Source organism: Scyliorhinus torazame, chromosome 25 (genome assembly GCF_047496885.1).
Source record: "Scyliorhinus torazame isolate Kashiwa2021f chromosome 25, sScyTor2.1, whole genome shotgun sequence".
Lineage (NCBI taxonomy): Eukaryota > Metazoa > Chordata > Chondrichthyes > Carcharhiniformes > Scyliorhinidae > Scyliorhinus > Scyliorhinus torazame.
In genome coordinates, this window is record NC_092731.1 from 3,083,655 (window position 1) to 3,111,095 (window position 27,441).

At 51.5% G+C, this 27,441-nt stretch overlaps 1 protein-coding gene across 2 annotated transcripts in view; it reads left to right on the top strand.

Moving 5' to 3' along the window:
• The first annotated feature begins 9,043 nt into the window (after positions 1-9,043).
• The window catches only part of LOC140402263 (trafficking protein particle complex subunit 6b-like), a 30,392-nt gene continuing 11,994 nt past the window's right edge, over positions 9,044-27,441 (top strand). Inside the window, exons 1-3 of one of the 2 annotated variants that reach the window (XM_072489898.1) lie at positions 9,044-9,167; positions 23,693-23,760; positions 26,910-27,027. In XM_072489898.1, the coding sequence (XP_072345999.1) occupies positions 9,081-9,167; positions 23,693-23,760; positions 26,910-27,027 (273 nt within the window). In that variant the 5' untranslated portion in view covers positions 9,044-9,080. Of the gene's footprint in view, positions 9,168-9,535; positions 9,686-23,692; positions 23,761-26,909; positions 27,028-27,441 lie in introns of those variants that run through there. The other variant, XM_072489899.1, reaches the window with a different exon arrangement.

Here is a 27,441-nt window from a genome sequence, read left to right on the forward strand (position 1 = left end):
GCGGGGGCGAGGATTTGGGGGCGGGGCGAGGATTTGGGGGCGGGGGGCGAGGATTTGGGGGCGGGGGCGAGGATTTGGGGGCGGGGCGAGGATTTGGGGGCGGGGGGCGAGGATTTGGGGGCGGGGGCGAGGATTTGGGGGGCGGGGGGGCGAGGATTTGGGGGCGGGGGCGAGGATTTGGGCGCGGGGGCGAGGATTTGGGCGCGGGGCGAGGATTTGGGCGCGGGGGCGAGGATTTGGGCGCGGGGGCGAGGATTTGGGCGCGGGGGCCGAGGATTTGGGGGATAGGGGAAAGGTTGTATTGGACTATGGAGAGAAGGGTGGGGGAATTGGGTCGAGTTGGAAGGGGGGATTTTGAGCAGATGGCTGAAGAAATTCCTCCCCATCTCTGTTTTAAAGGATCGTCCCTTCAGTCTGAGATGGTGTCCTCTGCTTCTAGTTTTTCCTACAAGTGGAAACATCCTCTCCACGTCCACTCTATCCAGGCCTCGCAGTATCCTGTAAGTTTCAACAAGATCCCCCCTCATCCCTCTACACTCCAACGAGTACAGACCCAGAGTCCTCAACCGTTCCTCATATGACAAGTTCTTATTCCAGGGATCATTCTTGTGAACCTCCTCTGGACCCTTTCCCAGGCCAGCACATCCTGATATGGATGATTAGATATGGGGCCGAAAACTGCTCACAATACTACAAATGGGGTCTGACCAGAGCCTTATACAGCCTCAGAAGTACATCCCTGGTCTTGTATTCTAGCCCTCTCGACATGAATGCGAACATTGCATTTGCCTTCCTAACTGCCGACTGAACCTGCACATTAACCTTAAGAGAATCGTGAACAAGGACTCCCAAGTCCATTTGTGCTTCTGCTTTCCGAAGCATTTCCCCATTTAGAAAATAGTCTATGCCTAAATTCCTCCTTCCAAAGTGCATAACTCCCTCCTTCCCACTCTCTGCTTCCCTCCTCCTCTCCCTTAATCCCTCTCCTCATTCCTTCCCCAACCCCCCCCTATTAACCCTACCTCCCTCCTTCGTTCTCTCTCCCTCTTCCTCCTACTCTCGTCTCCCTCCTCATTCTCTATCCATCACTCCCCATCTCCCTCTCACTATCCCCGCTCTCCCTCCCTCACTCACTATCCTCCCTCTCCCCCTCACTCACTCCCTCCCCACTACCTCATTCTCTCTCCCCATCCCCCTCTCCCTCACTATTCCTCCCTACCCCCTCACTCTCTCTCCCCCGTCCCTCACTATCCCTCCCTACCCCTCACTCTCTCCCATCCCTCTTTCCCTCACTATCCCTCCCTACCCCCTCACTCGCTCTCTCCCCTATCCCTCTCTATCTCCCTCCCACTCCCTCCCTCACTCTCCCCATCCCCCCTATCTATCCCTCCCCCCTCACTATCCCTTCCCCTCACTATCCCTCCCCCTCACTATCCCTCCCCCTCACTATCCCTCCCCCTCCCTCCCCCCACCCCCTCCCTAACCCCCTCCCCCCACCCCCTCCCTAACCCCCTCCCTCACTATTCCCCTCCATCACTATCCCACTCCCTCCCTCCCCCCACCCCCTCCCTAACCCCCTCCCCCCACCCGCCCTCCCCCACCCCTCCCTATTTCCCTCCCTCCCTATCCCCCTCCCTCCCTCACCCCCTCCCTCTACCCCTCACCCCCTCCCTCTACCCCTCACCCCCTCCCTCTACCCCCTCTCACCCCTTCCCTATCCTCTCCCTCATTATCCCACTCCCTCTCCCCCTCCCACACCCCCTCCCTCTCCCACAACCCCTCCTCCCCTCAACCCCTCACTCTCCCACAACCCCTCCTCCCTCAACCCCTCCCCCCTCCCTCACCCCCTCACTATCCTCCTCCCTCACCCCCTCACTATCCCCCTCCCTCACCATCCCCCTCCCCCTCCCTCACCCTCACTAACCCCCTCCCTATCCCTCTCCCTCACCCCTCCCCTCCCCTCCCTCACCATCCCCCTCCCCTCCCACACCATCCCCCTCCCCTCCCCTCCCCTCCCTCACCATCCCCCTCCCCTCCCCTCCCTCACCAACCCCCTCCCTTCCCCTCCCTATCCCCCTCCCTCACCATCCTCCTCCCTCACCATCCCCCTCCCTCACCATCCCCCTCCCTCACCATCCCCCTCCCTCACTCCCTCACAGAGAAGCAGACCTGTGAAGGAGTCTCGGGAGCAACTACATCACAGCCAGCAGGTAAGTGATTGGCTTGTGACTGGTAAGTGATTTCTCTCTCTTTGACTTTCTCTTAGCTGTGTAGTGTAGTTCAAATTTAACTTCAGGTTTAAGTCATGGCAGGCGAGCTCAGACCCGTGTCATGCTCCTCTTGTGAGATGTGGCAGGTCAGGGACCCTTCTGGTGTCCCTGACTCCTTCATCTGCAAGAAGTGTGTCCAACTGCAGCTCCTGTTAGACCGCTTGACGGCTCTGGAGCTGCGGATGGATTCACTTTGGAGCATCCGCGATGCTGAGGAAGTTGTGGATAGCACATTCAGTGAGTTGCTCACACCGCAGATTAAAATTACTGAGGCAGATAGGGAATGGGTGACCAACAGACAGAGGAAGAGTAGGAAGGCAGTGCAGGGATCCCCTGCGGTCATCTCTCTCCAAAACAGATTTACCGTTTTGGAAACTGTTGGGGGAGCTGGCTCACCAGGGGAAGGTGGCAGCAGCCAGGTTCATGGCACCGTGGCTGGCTCTGCTGCACAGAAGGGCGGGAAAAAGAGTGGCAGAGCTATAGTGATAGGGGATTCAATTGTAAGGGGAATAGACAGGCGTTTCTGCGGACGCAAACGAGAATCCAGGTTGGTATGTTGCCTCCCTGGTGCAAGGGTAAAGGATGTCTCTGAGCGGCTGCAGGGCATTCTGGAGGGGGAGGGTGAACAGCCAGCTGTCGTGGTGTATATAGGCACCAATGATATAGGTAAAAAATGGGATGAGGTCCTACAAGCTGAATTTAGGGAGTTAGGAGTTAAACTAAAATGTAGGACCTCAAAGGTAGTAATCTCAGGATTGCTACCAGTGCCACGTGATAGTCAGAGTAGGAATGACAGGATAGCTAGGATGAATACGTGGCTTGAGAGATGGTGCAAGAGGGAGGGTTTCAAATTCCTGGGACATTGGGACCGGTTCTGGGGGAGGTGGGACCTGTACAAATCGGACGGTCTGCATCTGGGTGGGACCGGAACCAATGTTCTCGGGGGTGTGTTTGCTAGTGCAGTTGGGGAGGGTTTAAACTAATGTGGCAGGGGGATGGGAACCGATGTAGGAAGTCAGTGGGGACGGAAACAAAAGGCAGGAAGGGAGCGTGTGTAAAGCATGACCAGAGAAAGCAGGGCAGAGAGCAAGGAAAGTCTACATTAAACTGCATTTATTTCAATGCAAGGGGCCTGACGGCAAAGCGGATGAACTCAGGGCATGGATGGGCACATGGGACTGGGATATTATAGCTATGACTGAAACATGGCTAAGGGAGGGGCAGGACTGGCAGCTCAATGTTCCGGGGTACAGATGCTATAGAAAGGATAGAACAGGAGGTAAGAGAGGAGGGGGAGTCGCGTTTTTGATTAGGGAGAACATTACGGCAGTGCTTAGAGGGGATATATCCGAGGGTTCGCCCACTGAGTCTATATGGGTGGAACTGAAAAATAAGAAGGGAGAGATCACCTTGATAGGACTGTACTACAGGCCCCCAAATAGTCAGCGGGAAATTGAGGAGCAAATATGTAAGGAGATTACAGATAGCTGCAAGAAAAATAGGGTGGGAATAGTAGGGGACTTTAACTTTCCCAACATTGACTGGGACAGCCATAGCATTAGGGGCTTGGATGGAGGGAAATTTGTTGAGTGTATTCAGGAGGAATTTCTCATTCAGTATGTGGATGGACCGACTAGAGAGGGGGCAAAACTTGACCTCGTCTTGGGAAATAAGGAAGGGCAAGTGACAGAAGTGTTAGTGAGGGATCACTTTGGGACAAGTGACCATAACTCCATTAGTTTTAAGATAGCTATGGAGAATGATAGGTCTGGCCCAAGAGTTAAAATTCTTAATTGGGGCAAGGCAAATTTTGATGGTATCAGACAGGAACTTTCAGAGGTAGATTGGGGGAGACTGTTGGCAGGCAAAGGGACGGCTGGTAAATGGGAGGCTTTTAAAAATGTGTTAACCAGGGTTCAGGGTAAGCACATTCCCTTTAGAGTGAAGGGCAAGGCTGGTAGAAGTAGGGAACCCTGGATGACTCGAGATATTGAGACTCTGGTCAAAAAGAAGAAGGAGGCATGTGACGTACATAAACAACTGGGATCAAGTGGATCCCTTGAAGAGTATAGAGATTGTCGAAATAGAGCTAAGAGGGAAATCAGGAGGGCAAAAAGGGGACATGAAATTGCTTTGGCAAATAATGCAAAGGAGAATCCAAAGAGATTCTACAGATACATAAAGGGAAAAAGAGTAACTAGGGACAGAGTAGGGCCTCTTAAGGATCAACAAGGACATCTATGTGCAGAGCCACAAGAGTTGGGTGAGATCCTGAATGAATATTTCTCATCGGTATTCACGGTGGAGAAAGGCATGGATGTTAGGAAACTAAGGGAAATAAATAGTGATGTCTTGAGAAGTGTGCATATTACAGAGGAGGAGGTGCTGGAAGTCTTAAAGCGCATCAAGGTAGATAAATCCCCGGGACCTGATGAAATGTATCCCAGGATGTTGTGGGAAGCTAGGGAGGAAATTGCGGGTCCCCTAACAGAGATATTTGAATCATCGGCAGCCACAGGTGAGGTGCCTGAAGGTTGGAGAGTGGCGAATGTTGTGCCCTTGTTTAAGAAGGGCAGCAGGGAAAAGCCTGGGAACTACAGACCGGTGAGCCTAACGTCTGTAGTAGGTAAGTTGTTGGAGGGTATTCTGAGAGACAGGATCTACAAGCATTTAGAGAGACAAGGACTGATTCGGGGCAGTCAGCATGGCTTTGTGCGTTGAAAATCATGTCTCACAAATTTGATTGAGTTTTTTGAGGGGGTGACCAAGAAGGTAGATGAGGGCAGTGCAGTAGACGTTGTCTACATGGACTTTAGCAAAGCCTTTGACAAGGTACCGCATGGTAGGTTGTTGCAGAAGGTTAAAGCTCACGGGATCCAGGGTGAGGTTGCCAATTGGATTCAAAATTGGCTGGACGACAGAAGACAGAGGGTGGTTGTAGAGGGTTGTTTTTCAAACTGGAGGCCTGTGACCAGTGGTGTGCCTCAGGGATCGGTGCTGGGTCCACTGTTATTTGTGATTTATATTAATGATTTGGATGAGAATTTAGGAGGCATGGTTAGTAAGTTTGCAGATGACACCAAGATTGGTGGCACAGTGGATAGTGAAGAAGGTTATCTAGGATTGCAACGGGATCTTGATCAATTAGGCCAGTGGGCCGACGAATGGCAGATGGAGTTTAATTTAGATAAACGTGAGGTGATGCATTTTGGCAGATCAAATCAGGCCAGGACCTACTCAGTTAATGGTATGGCGTTGGGGAGAGTTATAGAACAAAGAGATCTAGGAGTACAGGTTCATAGCTCCTTGAAGTTGAAGTCGCAGGTGGACAGGATGGTGAAGAAGGCATTCGGCATGCTTTGTTTCATTGGTCAGAACATTGAATACAGGAGTTGGGACGTCTTGTTGAAGTTGTACAAGACATTGGTACGGCCACACTTGGAATACTGTGTGCAGTTCTGGTCACCCTATTATAGAAAGGATATTATTAAACTAGAAAGAGTGCAGAAAAGATTTACTAGGATGTTGCCGGGACTTGATGGTTCGAGTTATAAGGAGAGGCTGGATAGACTGGGACTTTTTTCCCTGGAGCGTAGGAGGCTTAGGGGTGATCTTATAGAGGTCTATAAAATAATGAGGGGCATAGATAAGGTAGATAGTCAACATCTTTTCCCAAAGGTAGGGGAGTCTAAAACTAGAGGGCATAGGTTTAAGGTGAGAGGGGAGAGATTCAGAAGGGCCCAGAGGGGCAATTTCTTCACTCAGAGGGTAGTGAGTGTCTGGAATGGGCTGCCAGAGGTAGTAGTAGAGGCGGGTACAATTGTGTCTTTTAAAAAGCATTTAGATGGTTACATGGGTAAGATGGGTATAGAGGGTTATGGGCCAAGTGCGGGCAACTGGGACTAGCTTAATGGTAAAAACTGGGCGGCATGGACTGGTTGGGCCGAAGGGCCTGTTTCCATGCTGTAAACTTCTATGATTCTATCCCCCTCCCTCACCCCCTCACTCTCCCCCTCCCTCACTCTCCCCCTCCCTCACCCCTCTCCCCCACCCTCACCCCTCTCCCCCACCCTCACCCCTCTCCCCCACCCTCACCCCTCTCCCCCACCCTCACCCTCACCCCTCTCCCTCACCCCTCTCCCTCACCCCTCTCCCCCACCCTCACCCCTCTCCCCCACCCTCACCCCTCTCCCCCACCCTCACCCCTCTCCCCCACCCTCACCCCTCTCCCTCTCCCTCACCCCTCTCCCCCTCCCTCACCCCTCTCCCCCACCCTCACCCCTCTCCCCCACCCTCACCCCTCTCCCTCTCCCTCACCCCTCTCCCCCACCCTCACCCCTCTCCCCCACCCTCACCCCTCTCCCCACCCTCACCCCTCTCCCCCACCCTCACCCCTCTCCCCCACCCTCACCCCTCTCCCCCACCCTCACCCCTCACCCCTCTCCCTCACCCCTCTCCCCCACCCTCACCCCTCTCCCCCACCCTCACCCCTCACCCCTCTCCCTCTCCCCTCTCCCCCACCCTCACCCCTCTCCCCCACCCTCACCCCCACCCTCACCCCTCTCCCCCACCCTCACCCTCACCTCATTCTCGCTGCTCCACAATGCAGCCCCGCCTCTTCCTGTCTGCGCCAATCGGAAGCCGCTTCCCCGCTGCCGGTCGCTGATTGGCGGATGTAGCTGTCCGTCAGCACCTGGCTCCACCTACTGGCAGCCCCGAGCAATCGAGCGCCGAGTGGCAGAGGGAATGGATCGAGCAGAACCTGGGCCAATCCTCAACTGGACATTGAAACTGGACATTGTCCTCCTGAACTGGACATTGTCCGGGATGGAAATGTCAACAGATTCAGCAGCTTCTGAGTGAATAAAATCCGTGCAGCCTCAGTGTTGAAACCAGACTGACAACAACTTCCCGCCAAACAAAAACGGCCATTTATCTCCCAACCGTGCAGGAGTCCATTCAGCCCATCATGTCCACACTGACCCTCCGAAACGCCCAGTCCCCCTCCCCACCGCACATTGATCATGGCCAATCGTCCCAACCGGCACATCCGTGGACTTGTTGGGGGGAGGGGAACGTATGTCCGATCCACAACGATTACCCTAACCCTAACCCTAACCCTAACCCGGTAACCAGAGCTGTCAGCCCTGTGCTCTGCTGTTTTACATTTCCCGACCAGTGGAAACCATCTGTCAGCATTTACCCCATCAAATCCCTACAGAATCTTGAATGTTTTAAGGACGTTGCCTCTTTCTTCCAGTGTCAGAGAATATAGACCTGATTTACTCAGCCTCTCACCGTGGTGAGCAGTGGTTAGCACTGTTGCTTCACAGCTCCAGGGTCCCAGGTTCGATTCCGGCTTGGGTCACTGACTGTGCGGAGTCTGCACGTCCTCCCCGTGTCTGCGTGGGTTTCCTCCGGGTGCTCCAGTTTCCTCCCACAGTCCAAAGACGTGCAGGTTAGGTGGGGTTATGGTGATAGGGCGGGGGAGTGGGCCTAGGTAGGTTGCTCTTTCAGAGGGCTGGTGCAGACCCAATGGGCCGAATGGCCATGTTCTGCACTGTAGAATTCAGGTCTATTTAGGTTTTTTGGGGGGGGGGAGTTTATTCAGTTTTATTCAGGATTTGTGATTTTGGGGGTGTATTAGGGTTTTAGGGGAGTTTGGGGTTTATTTATAATAATAATCTTTATTAGTGTCAGAAGTCGGCTCACATTCACACCGCAGTGAGGTCACTGGGACAATCCCCTCGTCGCCACATTCCGGCGCCTGTTCGGGTACCAGAGGGAGAATTTACCACGGCCAGTCCACCGAGCAGCCCGTCTCTCGGGTCTGCGGGGGAAACCGGAGCGTCCGGGGGAAACCGGAGCGTCCGGGGGAAACCGGAGTGTCCGGGGGAAACCGGAGCGTCCGGGGGAAACCGGAGCGTCCGGGGGAAACCGGAGCCCCCGGGGGAAACCGGAGCGTCCGGGGGAAACCGGAGCGTCCGGGGGAAACCGGAGCGTCCGGGGGAAACCGGAGCGTCCGGGGGAAACTGGAGCATCCGGGGGAAACCGGAGCGTCCGGGGGAAACCGGAGCGTCCGGGGGAAACTGGAGCATCCGGGGGAAACCGGAGCGTCCGGGGGAAACCGGAGCGTCCGGGGGAAACCGGAGCCCCCGGGGGAAACCGGAGCGTCCGGGGGAAACTGGAGCACCCGGGGGAAACCGGAGACCCCGGGGGAAACCGGAGCGTCCGGGGGAAACCGGAGCGTCCGGGGGAAACCGGAGCGTCCGGGGGAAACCGGAGCGTCCGGGGGAAACCGGAGCGTCCGGGGGAAACCGGAGCGTCCGGGGGAAACCGGAGCCCCCGGGGGAAACCGGAGCGTCCGGGGGAAACCGGAGCGTCCGGGGGAAACCGGAGCGTCCGGAGGAAACCGGAGCGTCCGGGGGAAACCGGAGCGTCCGGGGGAAACCGGAGCGTCCGGGGGAAACCGGAGCGTCCGGGGGAAACCGGAGCGTCCGGGGGAAACCGGAGCGTCCGGAGGAAACCCACGCAGACACGGGGAGGATGTGCAGACTCCTCACAGACAGTGACCCAGCGGGGAATCGAACCTGGGACCCTGGAGCTGCCGGGGGGCGGGGTTAAGGGAGGGGGCGGGGCTGCCGCTGAACATTGACCCGCCCCCTGCCGAACCCCGGGTTCTGATTGGCTCCCTCCTCTCCCGGGTGGCCGACCAAGAGGCGCTGCCGCTTTCCCGAAGTTTCCCCCCGCCCGGGGGGAGGGCGGGTCCGGGGTGGGGCCGGCCGCGGGGTTTATTCTTCAGTCAGTTAAATGAGGTGGCCGGAAGGGAAGGGTCAGTGTCCGGAGCAGCTGACCCTCACTCCGGCCCGGTCCCTCCCTCTGGAATCTTCACTCCGGGTGAGTGCGCGGCGGCCATCCGCTCCCGGGGTGGTGGGGGAGGGGCCTCTGAGCCCCGCTGGGGGAGGGGCCTGTGCGTCATGCTGGGGAGGGGCCTGTGAGTCCCGCTGGGGGAGGGGCCTGTGCGTCACGCTCGGGGAGGGGCCTGTGCGTCACGCTGGGGAGGGGCCTGTGAGTCCCGCTGGGGGAGGGGCCTGTGCGTCACGCTCGGGGAGGGGCCTGTGCGTCACGCTGGGGAGGGGCCTGTGAGTCCCGCTGGGGGAGGGGCCTGTGCGTCATGCTGGGGAGGGGCCTGTGAGTCCCGCTGGGGGAGGGGCCTGTGCGTCACGCTCGGGGAGGGGCCTGTGCGTCACGCTCGGCGGCAACACAGACCCGAGGAACCCCGCACCCGGACTGTGAACCCCCCCCGAGACCCGGACCCCGCCGGCCTGTCCCGGCTCCCGATGGGGGAGTCGGTTTTGTTCGAGTTCCTGCACCGGGAGATGGTGACGCGGGTTCAGAGCCAGGCCGGAGACACGGTAAATACTCCGAGTAACACCCAGAGTGACACCCAGAGTGACAGAGTAACACCCAGAGTGACAGAGTAACACCCAGAGTGACACCCAGAGTAACACCCAGAGTGACAGAGTAACACCCAGAGTGACAGAGTAACACCCAGAGTGACACCCAGAGTGACACCCAGAGTGACACCCAGAGTGACACCCAGAGTGACACCCAGAGTGACACCCAGAGTGACACCCAGAGTGACACCCAGAGTGACACCCAGAGTGACAGAGTAACACCCAGAGTGACACCCAGAGTAACACCCAGAGTGACACCCAGAGTGACACCCAGAGTGACACCCAGAGTGACACCCAGAGTGACAGAGTAACACCCAGAGTGACACCCAGAGTAACACCCAGAGTAACACCCAGAGTAACACCCAGAGTGACACCCAGAGTAACACCCAGAGTAACACCCAGAGTGACACCCAGAGTAACACCCAGAGTAACACCCAGAGTGACACCCAGAGTGACACCCAGAGTGACACCCAGAGTGACACCCAGAGTGACAGAGTAACACCCAGAGTGACACCCAGAGTAACACCCAGAGTGACACCCAGAGTGACACCCAGAGTGACACCCAGAGTGACACCCAGAGTGACACCCAGAGTGACAGAGTAACACCCAGAGTGACACCCAGAGTAACACCCAGAGTAACACCCAGAGTGACACCCAGAGTAACACCCAGAGTAACACCCAGAGTGACACCCAGAGTAACACCCAGAGTAACACCCAGAGTGACACCCAGAGTAACACCCAGAGTGACACCCAGAGTAACACCCAGAGTAACACCCAGAGTGACACCCAGAGTGACACCCAGAGTGACAGAGTAACACCCAGAGTGACACCCAGAGTGACACCCAGAGTGACAGAGTAACACCCAGAGTGACACCCAGAGTGACAGAGTAACACCCAGAGTAACAGAGTAACACCCAGAGTGACAGAGTAACACCCAGAGTGACAGAGTAACACCCAGAGTGACAGAGTAACACCCAGAGTAACACCCAGAGTAACACCCAGAGTGACACCCAGAGTGACAGAGTAACACCCAGAGTGACACCCAGAGTGACACCCAGAGTGACAGAGTAACACCCAGAGTGACAGAGTAACACCCAGAGTGACACCCAGAGTGACAGAGTGACACCCAGAGTGACAGAGTAACACCCAGAGTGACACCCAGAGTAACACCCAGAATGACAGAGTAACACCCAGAGTGACAGAGTGACACCCAGAGTGACAGAGTGACACCCAGAATGACAGAGTAACACCCAGAGTGACAGAGTAACACCCAGAGTGACAGAGTAACACCCAGAGTGACACCCAGAATGACAGAGTAACACCCAGAGTGACACCCAGAGTGACAGAGTAACACCCAGAGTAACACCCAGAGTGACAGAGTAACACCCAGAGTGACACCCAGAGTGACAGAGTAACACCCAGAGTGACACCCAGAGTGACACCCAGAGTGACAGAGTGACACCCAGAGTGACACCCAGAGTGACAGAGTAACACCCAGAGTGACAGAGCAACACCCAGAGTGACAGCCAGAGTGACAGAGTAACACCCAGAGTAACAGGGAGTAACACCCAGAGCAACACCCAGAGTAACAGCCAGAGTAACACCCAGAGTAACAGAGAGTAACACCCAGAGTGACAGAGAGTAACAGCCAGAGTGACAGAGTAACACCCAGAGTAACACCCAGAGTAACACCCAGAGTAACACCCAGAGTAACACCCAGAGTAACACCCAAAGTAACACCCAGAGTAACACCCAGAGTAACAGCCAGAGTGACAGAGTAACACCCAGAGTAACAGCCAGAGTAACAGCCAGAGTGACAGAGTAACACCCAGAGTAACAGCCAGAGTAACAGAGAGTAACACCCAGAGTGACAGAGTGTAACAGCCAGAGTGACAGAGTAACACCCAGAGTAACACCCAGAGTAACAGGGAGTAACACCCAGAGTGACAGAGTAACACCCAGAGTGACAGAGTAACACCCAGAGTGACAAAGTAACACCCAGAGTGACAGAGTAACACCCAGAGTAACAGGGAGTAACACCCAGAGTAACACCCAGAGTGACAGAGTAACACCCAGAGTAACAGGGAGTAACACCCAGAGTAACACCCAGAGTGACAGAGAGTAACACCCAGAGTGACAGAGAGTAACACCCAGAGTAACACCCAGAGTGACAGAGTAACACCCAGAGTGACAGAGTAACACCCAGAGTGACAGTGAGTAACACCCAGAGTAACACCCAGAGTAACAGGGAGTAACACCCAGAGTAACACCCAGAGTGACAGAGAGTAACACCCAGAGTGACAGAGAGTAACACCCAGAGTGACAGAGAGTAACACCCAGAGTAATAGGGAGTAACACCCAGAGTAACACCCGGAGTAACAGGGAGTAACACCCAGAGTGACAGAGTAACACCCAGAGTGACACCCAGAGTGACAAAGTAACACCCAGAGTAACACCCAGAGTGACAGAGTAACACCCAGAGTGACACCCAGAGTGACAGAGTAACACCCAGAGTAACACCCAGAGTGACAGAGTAACACCCAGAGTGACACCCAGAGTGACAGAGTAACACCCAGAGTGACACCCAGAGTGACACCCAGAGTGACACCCAGAGTGACACCCAGAGTGACACCCAGAGTGACACCCAGAGTGACAGAGTAACACCCAGAGTGACACCCAGAGTGACACCCAGAGTGACAGAGTAACACCCAGAGTGACAGAGCAACACCCAGAGTGACAGCCAGAGTGACAGAGTAACACCCAGAGTAACAGGGAGTAACACCCAGAGCAACACCCAGAGTAACAGCCAGAGTAACACCCAGAGTAACAGCCAGAGTAACAGCCAGAGTGACAGAGTAACACCCAGAGTAACAGAGAGTAACACCCAGAGTGACAGAGAGTAACAGCCAGAGTGACAGAGTAACACCCAGAGTAACACCCAGAGTAACACCCAGAGTAACACCCAGAGTAACAGCCAGAGTGACAGAGTAACACCCAGAGTGACAGAGAGTAACAGCCAGAGTGACAGAGTAACACCCGGAGTAACACCCGGAGTAACACCCAGAGTAACACCCAGAGTAACACCCAGAGTAACACCCAGAGTGACAGAGTAACACCCAGAGTGACAGAGTAACACCCAGAGTGACAGAGTAACACCCAGAGTAACAGGGAGTAACACCCAGAGTAACACCCAGAGTGACAGAGTAACACCCAGAGTAACAGGGAGTAACACCCAGAGTAACACCCAGAGTGACAGAGAGTAACACCCAGAGTGACAGAGAGTAACACCCAGAGTAACACCCAGAGTGACAGAGTAACACCCAGAGTGACAGTGAGTAACACCCAGAGTAACACCCAGAGTAACAGGGAGTAACACCCAGAGTAACACCCAGAGTGACAGAGAGTAACACCCAGAGTGACAGAGAGTAACACCCAGAGTGACAGAGAGTAACACCCAGAGTAATAGGGAGTAACACCCAGAGTAACACCCGGAGTAACAGGGAGTAACACCCAGAGTGACAGAGTAACACCCAGAGTGACACCCAGAGTGACAGGGAGTAACACCCAGAGTGACAGGGAGTAACACCCAGAGTGACAGAGAGTAACACCCAGAGTGACAGAGTAACACCCAGAGTGACAGAGTAACACCCAGAGTGACAGAGTAACACCCAGAGTAACAGAGAGTAACACCCAGAGTGACAGAGTAACACCCAGAGTAACAGAGAGTAACACCCAGAGTAACAGAGTAACACCCAGAGTGACAAGAGTAACAGAGAGTACAAAGAACAAAGAAATGTACAGCACAGGAACAGGCCCTTCGGCCCTCCAAGCCCGTGCCGACCATACTGCCCAACTAAACTACAATCTTCTACACTTCCTGGGTCCGTATCCTTCTATTCCCATCCTATTCATGTATTTGTCAAGATGCCCCTTAAATGTCCCCATCGTCCCTGCTTCCACTACCTCCTCCGGTAGTGAGTTCCAGGCACCCACTACCCTCTGCGTAAAAAAACTTGCCTCGTACATCTACTCTAAACCTTGCCCCTCTCACCTTAAACCTATGCCCCCTAGTAATTGACCCCTCTACCCTGGGGAAAAGCCTCTGACTATCCACTCTGTCTATGCCCCTCATAATTTTGTATACCTCTATCAGGTCGCCCCTCAACCTCCTTCGTTCCAGTGAGAACAAACCGAGTTTATTCAACCTCTCCTCATAGCTAATGCCCTCCATACCAGGCAACATTCTGGTAAATCTCTTCTGCACCCTCTCTAAAGCCTCCACATCCTTCTGGTAGTGTGGCGACCAGAATTGAACACTATACTCCAAGTGTGGCCTAACTAAGGTTCTATACAGCTGCAACATGACTTGCCAATTCTTATACTCAATGCCCCGGCCAATGAAGGCAAGCATGCCGTATGCCTTCTTGACTACCTTCTCCACCTGTGTTGCCCCTTTCAATGACCTGTGGACCTGTATTCCTAGATCTCTTTGACTTTCAATACTCTTGAGGGTTCTACCATTCACTGTATATTCCCTACCTGCATTAGCCCTTCCAAAATGCATTACCTCACATTTGTCCGGATTAAACTCCATCTGCCATCTCTCCGCCCAAGTCTCCAGACAATCTAAATCCTGCTGTATCCTCTGACAGTCCTCATCGCTATCCGCAATTCCACCAACCTTTGTGTCGTCTGCAAACTTACTAATCAGACCAGTTACATTTTCCTCCAAATCATTTATATATACTACAAACAGCAAAGGTCCCAACACTGATCCCTGTGGAACACCACTGGTCACAGCCCTCCAATTAGAAAAGCATCCCTCCATTGCTACCCTCTGCCTTCTATGGCCTAGCCACCTTGCCAGTTCACCCCTGATCCCGTGTGACTTCACCTTTTGTACTAGTCTACCATGAGGGACCTTGTCAAAGGCCTTACTGAAGTCCATATAGACAACATCTACTGCCCTACCTGCATCAATCATCTTAGTGACCTCCTCGAAAAACTCTATCAAGTTAGTGAGACACGACCGCCCCTTCACAAAACCGTGCTGCCTCTCACTAATACGTCCATTTGCTTCCAAATGGGAGTAGATCCTGTCTCGAAGAATTCTCTCCAGTAATTTCCCTACCACTGAAGTAAGGCTCACCGGCCTGTAGTTCCCGGGATTATCCTTGCTACCCTTCTTAAACAGAGGAACAACATTGGCTATTCTCCAGTCCTCCGGGACATTCCCTGAAGACAGCGAGGATCCAAAGATTTCTGTCAAGGCCTCAGCAATTTCCTCTCCAGCCTCCTTCAGTATTCTGGGGTAGATCCCATCAGGCCCTGGGGACTTATCTACCTTAATATTTTTTAAGACACCCAACACCTCGTCTTTTTGGATCACAATGTGACCCAGGCTATCTACACCCCCTTCTCCAGACTCAACATCTACCAATTCCTTCTCTTTGGTGAATACTGATGCAAAGTATTCATTTAGTACCTCGCCCATTTCCTCTGGCTCCACACATAGATTCCCTTGCCTATCCTTCAGTGGGCCAACCCTTTCCCTGGCTACCCTCTTGCTTTTTATGTACGTGTAAAAAGCCTTGGGATTTTCCTTAACCCTATTTGCCAATGACTTTTCATGACCCCTTCTAGCCCTCCTGACTCCTTGCTTAAGTTCCTTCCTACTTTCAAAGAACAAAGAACAAAGAAATGTACAGCACAGGAACAGGCCCTTCGGCCCTCCAAGCCCGTGCCGACCATACTGCCCGACTAAACTACAATCTTCTACACTTCCTGGGTCCGTATCCTTCTATTCCCATCCTATTCATATATTTGTCAAGATGCCCCTTAAATGTCCCTATCGTCCCTGCCTCCACTACCTCCTCCGGTAGTGAGTTCCAGGCACCCACTACCCTCTGCGTAAAAAACTTGCCTCGTACATCTACTCTAAACTTTGCCCCTCTCACCTTAAACCTATGCCCCCTAGTAATTGACCCCTCTACCCTGGGGAAAAGCCTCTGACTATCCACTCTGTCTATGCCCCTCATAATTTTGTATACCTCTATCAGGTCGCCCCTCAACCTCCTTCGTTCCAGTGAGAACAAACCGAGTTTATTCAATCGCTCCTCATAGCTTATGCCCTCCATACCAGGCAACATTCTGGTAAATCTCTTCTGCACCCTCTCTAAAGCCTCCACATCCTTCTGGTAGTGTGGCGACCAGAATTGAACACTATACTCCAAGTGTGGCCTAACTAAGGTTCTATACAGCTGCAACATGACTTGCCAATTCTTATACTCAATGCCCCGGCCAATGAAGGCAAGCATGCCGTATGCCTTCTTGACTACCTTCTCCACCTGTGTAGCCCCTTTCAGTGATCTGTGGACCTGTACTCCTAGATCTCTTTGACTTTCAATACTCTTGAGGGTTCTACCATTCACTGTATATTCCCTACCTGCATTAGCCCTTCCAAAATGCATTACCTCACATTTGTCCAGGTTAAACTCCATCTGCCATCTCTCCGCCCAAGTCTCCAGACAATCTAAATCCTGCTGTATCCTCAGACAGTCCTCATCGCTATCCGCAATTCCACCAACCTTTGTGTCGTCTGCAAACTTACTAATCAGACCAGTTACATTTTCCTCCAAATCATTTATATATACTACAAAGAGCAAAGGTCCCAGCACGGATCCCTGTGGAACACCACTGGTCACAGCCCTCCAATTAGAAAAGCATCCCTCCATTGCTACCCTCTGCCTTCTATGGCCTAGCCAGTTCTGTATCCACCTTGCCAGTTCACCCCTGATCCCGTGTGACTTCACCTTTTGTACTAGTCTACCATGAGGGACCTTGTCAAAGGCCTTACTGAAGTCCATATAGACAACATCTACTGCCCTACCTGCATCAATCATCTTAGTGACCTCCTCGAAAAACTCTATCAAGTTAGTGAGACACGACCTCCCCTTCACAAAACCGTGCTGCCTCTCACTAATACGTCCATTTGCTTCCAAATGGGAGTAGATCCTGTCTCGAAGAATTCTCTCCAGTAATTTCCCTACCACTGAAGTAAGGCTCACCGGCCTGTAGTTCCCGGGATTATCCCTGCCACCCTTCTTAAACAGAGGAACAACATTGGCTATTCTCCAGTCCTCCGGGACATCCCCTGAAGACAGCGAGGATCCAAAGATTTCTGTCAAGGCCTCAGCAATTTCCTCTCCAGCCTCCTTCAGTATTCTGGGGTAGATCCCATCCGGCCCTGGGGACTTATCTACCTTAATATTTTTTAAGACACCCAACACCTCGTCTTTTTGGATCACAATGTGACCCAGGCTATCTACACCCCCTTCTCCAGACTCAACATCTACCAATTCCTTCTCTTTGGTGAATACTGATGCAAAGTATTCATTTAGTACCTCGCCCATTTCCTCTGGCTCCACACATAGATTCCCTTGCCTATCCTTCAGTGGGCCAACCCTTTCCCTGGCTACCCTCTTACTTTTTATGTAAGTGTAAAAAGCCTTGGGATTTTCCTTAACCCTATTTGCCAATGCCTTTTCATGACCCCTTCTAGCCCTCCTGACTCCTTGCTTAAGTTCCTTCCTACTTTCCTTATATGCCACACAGGCTTCGTCTGTTCCCAGCCTTTTAGCCCTGACAAATGCCTCCTTTTTCTTTTTGACGAGGCCTACAATATCACTCGTCATCCAAGGTTCCCGAAAATTGCCGTATTTATCTTTCTTCCTCACAGGAACATGCCTGTCCTGTATTCCTTTCAACTGACACTTGAAAGCCTCCCACATGTCAGATGTTGATTTGCCCTCAAACATCCGCCCCCAATCTATGTTCTTCAGTTCCCGCCTAATATTGTTATAATTAGCCTTCCCCCAATTTAGCACATTCATCCTCGGACCACTCTTATCCTTGTCCACCAGTACTTTAAAACTTACTGAATTGTGGTCACTGTTACCGAAATGCTCCCCTACTGAAACATCTACCACCTGGCCGGGCTCATTCCCCAATACCAGGTCCAGTACCGCCCCTTCCCTAGTTGGACTGTTTACATATTGTTTTAAGAAGCCCTCCTGGATGCTCCTTACAAACTCCGCCCCGTCTAAGCCCCTGGCACTAAATGAGTCCCAGTCAATATTGGGGAAGTTGAAGTCTCCCATCACCACAACCCTGTTGTTTTTACTCTTTTCCAAAATCTGTCTACCTATCTGCTCCTCTATCTCCCGCTGGCTGTTGGGAGGCCTGTAGTATACCCCCAACATTGTGACTGCACCCTTCTTATTCCTGATCTCTACCCATATAGCCTCACTGCCCTCTGAGGTGTCCTCTCGCAGTATAGCTGTGATATTCTCCCGAACAAGTAGCGCAACTCCGCCTCCCCTTTTACATCCCCCTCTATCCCGCCTGAAACATCTAAATCCTGGAAAGTTTAGCTGCCAATCCTGCCCTTCCCTCAACCAGGTCTCTGTAATGGCAACAACATCATAGTTCCAAGTAGTAATCCAAGCTCTAAGTTCATCTGCCTTACCCGTAATGCTCCTTGCATTAAAACATATGCACTTCAGGCCACCAGACCCGCTGTGTTCAGCAACTTCTCCCCGTCTGCTCTGCCTCAGAGCCACACTGTCCCTATTCCCTAGTTCTCCCTCAATGCTCTCACCTTCTGACCTATTGCTCCCGTGCCCACCCCCCTGCCATACTAGTTTAAACCCTCCCGTGTGACACTAGCAAACCTCGCGGCCAGGATATTTATGCCTCTCCGGTTTAGATGCAACCCGTCCATCTTATACAGGTCACACCTGCCCCGGAAGAGCTCCCAGTGGTCCAGATAACGGAAACCCTCCCTCCTACACCAGCTGTTTAGCCACGTGTTTGTCTGCTCTATCTTCCTATTTCTAGCCTCACTGGCACGTGGCACAGGGAGTAGTCCCGAGATTACAACCCTTGAGGTCCTGTCTTTTAACTTTCTGCCTAGCTCCCTGAACTCCTGCTGCAGGACCTCATGCCCCTTCCTGCCTATGTCGTTAGTACCAATATGTACAACGACCTCTGCCTGTTTGCCCTCCCCCTTCAGGATTCCCTCTACCCGTTCGGAGACATCCTGGACCCTGGCACCAGGGAGGCAACATACCATCCTGGAGTCTCTTTCACGTCCACAGAAGCGCCTATCTGTGCCCCTGACTATAGAGTCCCCTATTACTATTACTCTACTGCGCTTTGACCCTCCCTTCTGAACATCAGAGCCAGCCGTGGTGCCACTGCTCTGGCTGCTGCTGTTTTCCCCTGATAGGCTATCCCCCCCGACAGTATCCAAAGGGGTATATCTGTTCGAGAGGGGGACAACCACAGGGGATTCCTGCACTGACTGCCTGCCCTTTCTGGTGGTCACCCATTTCTCTGCCTGCACCTTGGGTGTGACCACATTTACATAACTGCGATCTATGACGCTTTCCGCCACCTGCATGCTCCTAAGTGCATCCAATTGCTTCTCCAACCGAACCATGCGGTCTGTGAGGAGCTGCAGTTGGGTGCACTTTCTGCAGATGAAGCCATCCGGGACGCTGGAAGCCTCCCGGACCTGCCACATCTCACAGTCAGAGCACAGCACCCCTCTAACTGACATTGCGTCAATTAATTAAAATTTGTCTTTTTTTTTTAAAATACTTTTTTTTTAATTGCAAAGTTACTGTCAACTATCTGTTTCCTAGCACTAGATTTCTAATAGAAATGCGATAGCTAACTATAATACTCTCCGATCTCTGGCTTAGATATCCTCTAAATTATAATTAAGTTATTATGTTTAATTAGTTCCCAAATACTCAAATTTTTTTTAAATTTAGGTTAGAATCCCAACCAGCCACTCAGGTCACAGCTTTTCTGTGATGTCACTTTAGTTTCCCCCCGACACACACAATTTGAAAAAAGGTATAAAAGTAAAAATCACTTACTTACCTTCTGAGTGTCTGAGATGTTCTCAGGTTCTCTCGCTGACAGAGACTGCTCCTCCACCTCCGATCCTTGACCTGCACAATGCTAATAATATAATAATAATATAATATGGCACTTACCTTACACCAATGGGTCTTATTATTAGGTTAAAGGAGGAGGGCGGGTGGGAGACACTACACGTGTAGTGTCTCGGGTTTCCTCTCCACCAGAATTTATTGGTTGGGGGGGGGGGACTTGCCAGAGGTCGAACTTCCGGTTCCCTCCTTATATAAAAACAAATAAAACAGAAAAGAAGAACAGACACGGGACCAGGCAAGGTTTTCAAATACACTACTCACCTCCCAGAAGGCCCCTGCGCACCGCTGCCGCCGAAATCCAAAGGGCTGCTCCTGTAAAGGTAAGTGGTCTTTAAATTCACTACTCACCTCCAAGAAGGCCCCTGCGCACCGCTGCCGCCGAAATCCAAAGGGATTGACAGAGTGACAGAGAGTAACACCCAGAGTGACAGAGTAACACCCAGAGTAACAGAGAGTAACACCCAGAGTGACAGAGTAACACCCAGAGTAACAGAGAGTAACACCCAGAGTAACAGAGAGTAACACCCAGAGTGACAGAGTAACACCCAGAGTAACAGAGAGTAACACCCAGAGTAACAGAGAGTAACACCCAGAGTAACAGAGAGTAACACCCAGAGTAACAGAGAGTAACACCCAGAGTAACACCCAGAGTAACACCCAGAGCAACACCCAGAGTAACCGGGAGTAACACCCAGAGTGACAGAGCAACACCCAGAGTGACAGAGCAACACCCAGAGTGACAGAGCAACACCCAGAGTGACAGAGCAACACCCAGAGTGACAGAGCAACACCCAGAGTGACAGAGCAACACCCAGAGTGACAGAGCAACACCCAGAGTGACAGAGAGTAACACCCAGAGTGACAGAGAGTAACACCCAGAGTGACAGAGAGTAACACCCAGAGTGACAGGGAGTAACACCCAGAGCAACACCCAGAGTGACAGAGAGTAACACCCAGAGTGACAGAGAGTAACACCCAGAGTGACAGCGAGTAACACCCAGAGTGACAGCGAGTAACACCCAGAGTGACAGCGAGTAACACCCAGAGTGACAGCGAGTAACACCCAGAGTGACAGCGAGTAACACCCAGAGTGACAGCGAGTAACACCCAGAGTGACAGAGAGTAACACCCAGAGTGACAGAGAGTAACACCCAGAGTGACAGAGTAACACCCAGAGTGACAGAGTAACACCCAGAGTGACAGAGAGTAGCACCCAGAGTGACAGAGAGTAACACCCAGATTGACAGAGTAACACCCAGAGTGACAGGGAGTAACACCCAGAGTGACAGGGAGTAACACCCAGAGTGACAGGGAGTAACACCCAGAGTGACACGGAGTAACACCCAGAGTGACAGGGAGTAACACCCAGAGTGACAGGGAGTAACACCCAGAGTGACAGGGAGTAACACCCAGAGTGACAGAGTAACACCCAGAGTGACAGAGTAACACCCAGAGTGACAGCGAGTAACACCCAGAGTGACAGCGAGTAACACCCAGAGTGACAGCGAGTAACACCCAGAGTGACAGCGAGTAACACCCAGAGTGACAGAGAGTAACACCCAGAGTGACAGAGAGTAACACCCAGAGTGACAGAGTAACACCCAGAGTGACAGAGTAACACCCAGAGTGACAGAGAGTAGCACCCAGAGTGACAGAGAGTAACACCCAGAGTGACAGAGTAACACCCAGAGTGACAGGGAGTAACACCCAGAGTGACAGGGAGTAACACCCAGAGTGACAGGGAGTAACACCCAGAGTGACACGGAGTAACACCCAGAGTGACAGGGAGTAACACCCAGAGTGACAGGGAGTAACACCCAGAGTGACAGGGAGTAACACCCAGAGTGACAGAGTAACACCCAGAGTAACAGGGAGTAACAGTGGGAGTAACACCCAGAGTGACAGGGAGTAGCACCCAGAGTGACACGGAGTAACACCCAGAGTGACAGGGAGTAACACCCAGAGTGACAGGGAGTAACACCCAGAGTGACAGGGAGTAACACCCAGAGTGACAGAGTAACACCCAGAGTAACAGGGAGTAACAGTGGGAGTAACACCCAGAGTGACAGGGAGTAGCACCCAGAGTGACAGGGAGTAGCACCCAGAGTAACAGAGAGTAACACCCAGAGTAACAGGGACTAACACCGGGAGTAACACCCAGAGTGACAGGGAGTAACACCCAGAGTGACAGGGAGTAACACCCAGAGTGACAGGGAGTAACACCCAGAGTGACAGGGAGTAACACCCAGAGTGACAGGGAGTAACACCCAGAGTGACAGAGAGTAACACCCAGAGTAACAACGAGTAACCACACAGTGTAAAATACTGAGTACAGCCAGAATAAACCCGAGAGTAAACTGAGTAACCCCAATAAAACCCGAAAATAACCGGGAATAAACTCGAATCAAATCTAGACACACTCTAAAATAAATCCCATATGTATTTTTCCTAAAACAAATCCCAATAAAATTGAATGTACACTCAAGAGAGACCATGTATAAACCAAATATTTCCCTAAAGTATACCCTAAAATAACTAAATATTCCAAAATCAACATGGTTTATACCCTCAAATGAGCCCGAATAAAACCCCTTTATACCTTAAAATAACCCCTAATCAAACCTCTATATCTACCCTAAACTAATAAAACCCAATATATATATTATACCTTAAATATAGGATTATTTTACTCTAAACCCTAACTCTCACCACAATCCCTAATATATCCCCAATAACCTGTGGCCACACACACAAGGCTAATAACATTTTCACCCCAATTCCTAATAAACTTAAGTCTACAAATATTCACCTCATAGAATTTAATAATTTCTAAAACTCGGTATTCCTGAAATAGAAAGCAATCTACCTCTAATTTGCTTCAACAATTCCTGAAACCCCTTAATACGTCTCTGATGCATCTTAAATCTATGCCAAGTCTGCCCCCAATAGTCTAAATATCCCAAAAGCATCTTACTCTTCCCCCCCCCCCCCCCACCCCATAACCACCTCGCTTCAGTCCAATGGGTTAAGACCCCAGGCTTTGACTCCGCACATTATTCAATCCCTCCCTCTCCCCGGTTACTCCAGTCCCCAAATAATTGCTGTTTGTGGGAACTTGTTGTGAGCAAATTGGCTGCCAAGATTCCTCTGTTACAACAGTGACAATGCTTCAAAAATACTTCATTGGCTCTAAATCACTTTGGGACTTGCTGAGGCGATGCAAGGCGCTTTATAAATGCAGATTCTTTCAGCCTTGGCCTCTCGCACTGGGTTGCTGCCATCAATCATAAACGCCTGAAAATCCGCACCCTCCGCTGTAAAAGCTTTCTTAAAACCTGCTCCCTAATTCTTCCATCCCTTGACTCCTACCTGAGATACAATGTAATCTATCGGGGTGCTGGTATGAATGAAGGGTTTTCCTGTCCCACTCTTGTAGAGGTTCTGCTCTGACTGTGGGAATTTTATATGGGAGTCGGTGTCAGCACCTTTCCTGGTGTTTGCTGTGTTCCCAGAAGTAAAACAAAAACACAAAACGGGAAAAATGTCGGAACTGCTTTTTCCTTCTAAAATGTGGGTAACTGTTGTGGGACCTGGATTCCTCCATCGAAAGATGAAACCTGTCAGTTCCCAGAGCCTCGAGTACTTGATGCTGCATTCGCCCTGGGTGCCGCACCTTAGAAAGGGTATATAGCCTTGGAGGGTGTCTAGCACAGATTCACCAGAACGATACCTGTGCTAAACAGGTTGGGTTATGTGGAGAGGATGCATGGACGTGATTTGTAGTCCCTTAAGTTTAGAGGTAGAGGGATGATCTGGCTAAAATCTTCAATAGGCTCAACGCTGATGGGTATACCCAAGGATTTAGTTGTGTTCTCTGAGGAGTGCATTACACTGTTCACTTAATTCAGCATCTGTTCCAATCATTTGTTTCTTCCAACAGGAGCATGGGAAATGCGTTTCCACATTGGAAGGGATGGGTTTCCGGGCAGGACAAGGTTTGATAGAGAGGTGAGTGGTTGATATGCCAGAGACCTCCTCCCTTTACGTTACTTGGCAGGAGACAATAACATTTAACTGGCTTTGTGAAAGGTGCTGGGCTGTCTCTGTGCATGCTGTGATCAGGTCTGGCTCACATTTATTGATGCAAATAATTTCACAGCCGTCCACTGTCGCCAGTCTGACACTTCCCTTCTTGCAGTTCGACGATGGGCAATGTTCAGTCTCACGGGAAACTCCATGTAATCGAACTTGGTGTTCAGCAGTGTAAAGTCGCCACAGTCCAGGGTGACCATAGGCTGCTTTCCCCTTTGAGGGAGAGAGCTGACTGGTGGTGATTTAACCTGAGGGTCACCACACCTCAGGCGAGGGGTAAGATGGAGAATAACCTCGAACTTGGCATTATAAGTGTATTGGTGCAAAGGATGGGCAGGACATCAGTTAAGTGCGATATCTTTCAGTTTGTTTCCATTAGTTTTATTCTGTGATAAGCATGACCAGCTTAGGGCTTGCGAGACACCATTTTGTGGAGTGTTCTAAGATAGTCAGACAGAGAGGGTGAAGATTCCTGTTCCTTTGTACATGGTGTTCCTGCCCCACCTTCCTGATATACTACATCCCAAACTACTCTATGGGGCTTTCTGTCACTGGCCCAAAGAACATCCAGAATCATAACTCCTCCAGACAGAAAATATTCTGTAATAACCCAAAGAGATTACTGAACATCCAGTGAGTGAATAAACCACCCGAGCAGGAAGAAGTCTACTTTGCGCTTAATCAGCTGGTGTCGGCTGCACAGTTACAGTTGAATTGAAGAATGTTGCAAGAATCCTGTTCCTTGATTAGAAACATACAAAATAGGAGGAGGAGGAGGCAATTCGGTCCTTCAAGCCTGCTCCGCCATTCATTATGATCATGGCTGATAATCCAACTCTAATCCGTGCCCCCCCCCCCATATCATTTTATCCCCTTCACCCTGAATGGGCGGCGCAGTAGCACAGTGGTTAGCACTGTTGCTTCACCGCGCCAGGGTCCCGGGTTCGATTCCCGGCTTGGGTCACTGTCTGTGCGGAGTCTGCACGTTCTCCCTGTGTCTGCGTGGGTTTCCTCCGGGTGCTCCGGTTTCCTCCCACAGTCCAAAGATGTTCAGGTTAGGTGAATTGGACATTCTGAATTCTCCCTCAGTGTACCCGAACAGGCGCCGGAATGTGGCGACTAGGGGATTTTCACAGTAACTTCATTGCAGTGTTAATGTAAGCCTACTTGTGACACTAATAAAGCTTATTATTAGCTGCTGTAACTACATGCTTCTTGAAAACATGCAATCTCTTGGTCTCAACTACTTCCTGTGGTAATGAATTCCACAGGCTCACCACTCTGGTTGAAGATCTGTCCTAAATGGTCCACCCCGTATCCTCAAATTGTGACCCCTGGTTCTGGACGTACCCACCATCGGGAACATCCTTCTTGCATCTTCCCTGTCGTAATGTTCGAATTTTATCGGTTTCTATATGATCCCCCCTCATTTTTCAGAACTCCAGCGAATACAATCCTACCCGACTCAATCTCTCCTCGTGTGACAGTCCTGCCATCCCAGGAATCAGTCTGGTAAACCTTCGCTGCTCTCCCTCGAGAGCAAGAACATCCTTCCTCAGAGAAGGAGACCAAAACTGCCCACAATACTCCAGGTGTGGCCTCACCAAGGCCCTGTATAATTGCAGCAACACATCCCTGCTCCTGTACTCGAAACCTCTCGCAATGAAGGCCAACATACCATTAGCCTTCTTTACCGCCTGCTGCACCTGCACGCTTACCTTCAGTGACTGGTGCACAAGGACACCCAGGACTCATTGCACATTCCCCTCTCCTAATTTATGGCCATTCAGATAATAATCTGCCTTCTCGTTTTTGCTACCAAAGTGGATAACCTCACATTTCTCCAAATTAAACTGCATCCGCCATTCATTTGCCCACTCACTCAGCTTGTCCAAATCACACTGAAGGATCTCTGCATCCTCCTCACAGCTCACCTCCCAGTCAACTTGGTATCGTCTGCAAATCTGGAGATATTATCATCTAAATCATTAATATATATTGTGAATAGCTGGGGTCCCAGCACCGATCCCTGCGGTACCCCACTAGTCACTGCCTGCCTATTGGAAAAAGACCCGTTAATTCCTACTCTTCATTTCCTGTCTGCCAACCAGTATTCCACCCATCTCAATACACTACTCCTAATCCCATGCGCTTTAATTTGACACACTAATCTCTTATATGGGTCTTTGTCGAAAACCTTCTGAAAGTCCAAATATACCACATCCACTGGCTCCCCCTCGTCAACTTTGAGTTACATCCTGAAAGAATTCCAGTAGATTTGTCAAGTATGATTTCCCCTTCATAGAATCACAGAGTTTACAGTACAGTAGGAGGCCATTCGGCCCATCAAGTCTGCACCGGCCCTTGGGAAAAGCACCTTAAGTACTTAAGCCCATGCCTCCACCCTATCCCCGTAACCCAGTAACCCCACCCAACCTTTTTGGACACTAAGGGGCAATTTGGCACGGCCAATCCACCTAACCTGCACATCTTTGGACTGTGGGAGGAAACCGGAGCACCCGGAGGAAACCCACGCAGATACGGGGAGAACGTGCAGACTCCGCACAGACAGTGACTCAAGCCGGGAATCGAACCTGGGACCCTGGAGCTGTGAAGCAGCAGTGCTAACCACTGTGCTACCATGCTGCCTGCATACGATGAGTCCCGTTCACCCATCATGCCCCACTGGCACCTAGCCTGGCAACTCCTCCGTTTTAAAATTCTCATCCTTGGTTTTAAATTTCTCCATTGACTCATCTCTTCCTATCTCGGAAACCCCCTCCAGCTCGACAACTGTCCCAGATCTCTGCACTCCACTATTTTAATCCCTCCATCATAGCGATCATGCCTGTGTTTGCTTAGGCCCCAAGCTGTGCAATTCCCTCTTAAACCTCTCCACCTCCTCACCGAAGATGGTCCTTAAAACCTACTCTTTGTGACTAAGATTTTGCTGCTATGTCCGTATACGCCTTGCTGTGTAATTTTGGGTGTTACCGTTCTTGTGAAGAGTGGTGCGATGCTTTGCTATGTTAAAGGTGTTGCATAAATGGAGGTTGTTGTTGTAGGTTCACCAAAGAGGCGCCAGCCTTTAAAGATGAGCTGGACGTTATGAAGTTTATCTGTAAGGAATTCTGGACCAACCTCTTCCGGAAACAGATTGATAACCTGCGCACAAACCACCAGGTGAGTGACGTCTCAAACAGAGCCTCTGCTAGTCTGAGACTAACTGGGGAGGGAGCATTATAACGAGGGAGCTGAGCATTAGGGAGCGTCTATAATGGGGAGTCTCAACCCCATTGGAGAGTGAGCAACGATTTATAAAGAGGGAATTTTGTTCTTTCAGAGTAAGGGGCTTTATAAATAGAGTGGGATGGGGATTGGGGAGGAGTGAGGCGTTCTGAGCAGAGTGGGAAGGGGATTGGGGAGGAGTGAGGGGCTTTTAGCAGTGGGAAGGGGATTGGGGAGGAGTGAGGGGCTTTGAGCAGAGTGGGAAGTGGATTGGGGAGGAGTGAGGGGCTTTGAGCAGTGGGAAGGGGATTGGGGAGGAGTGAGGGGCTTTGAGCAGAGTGGGAAGGGGATTGGGGAGGAGTGAGGCGT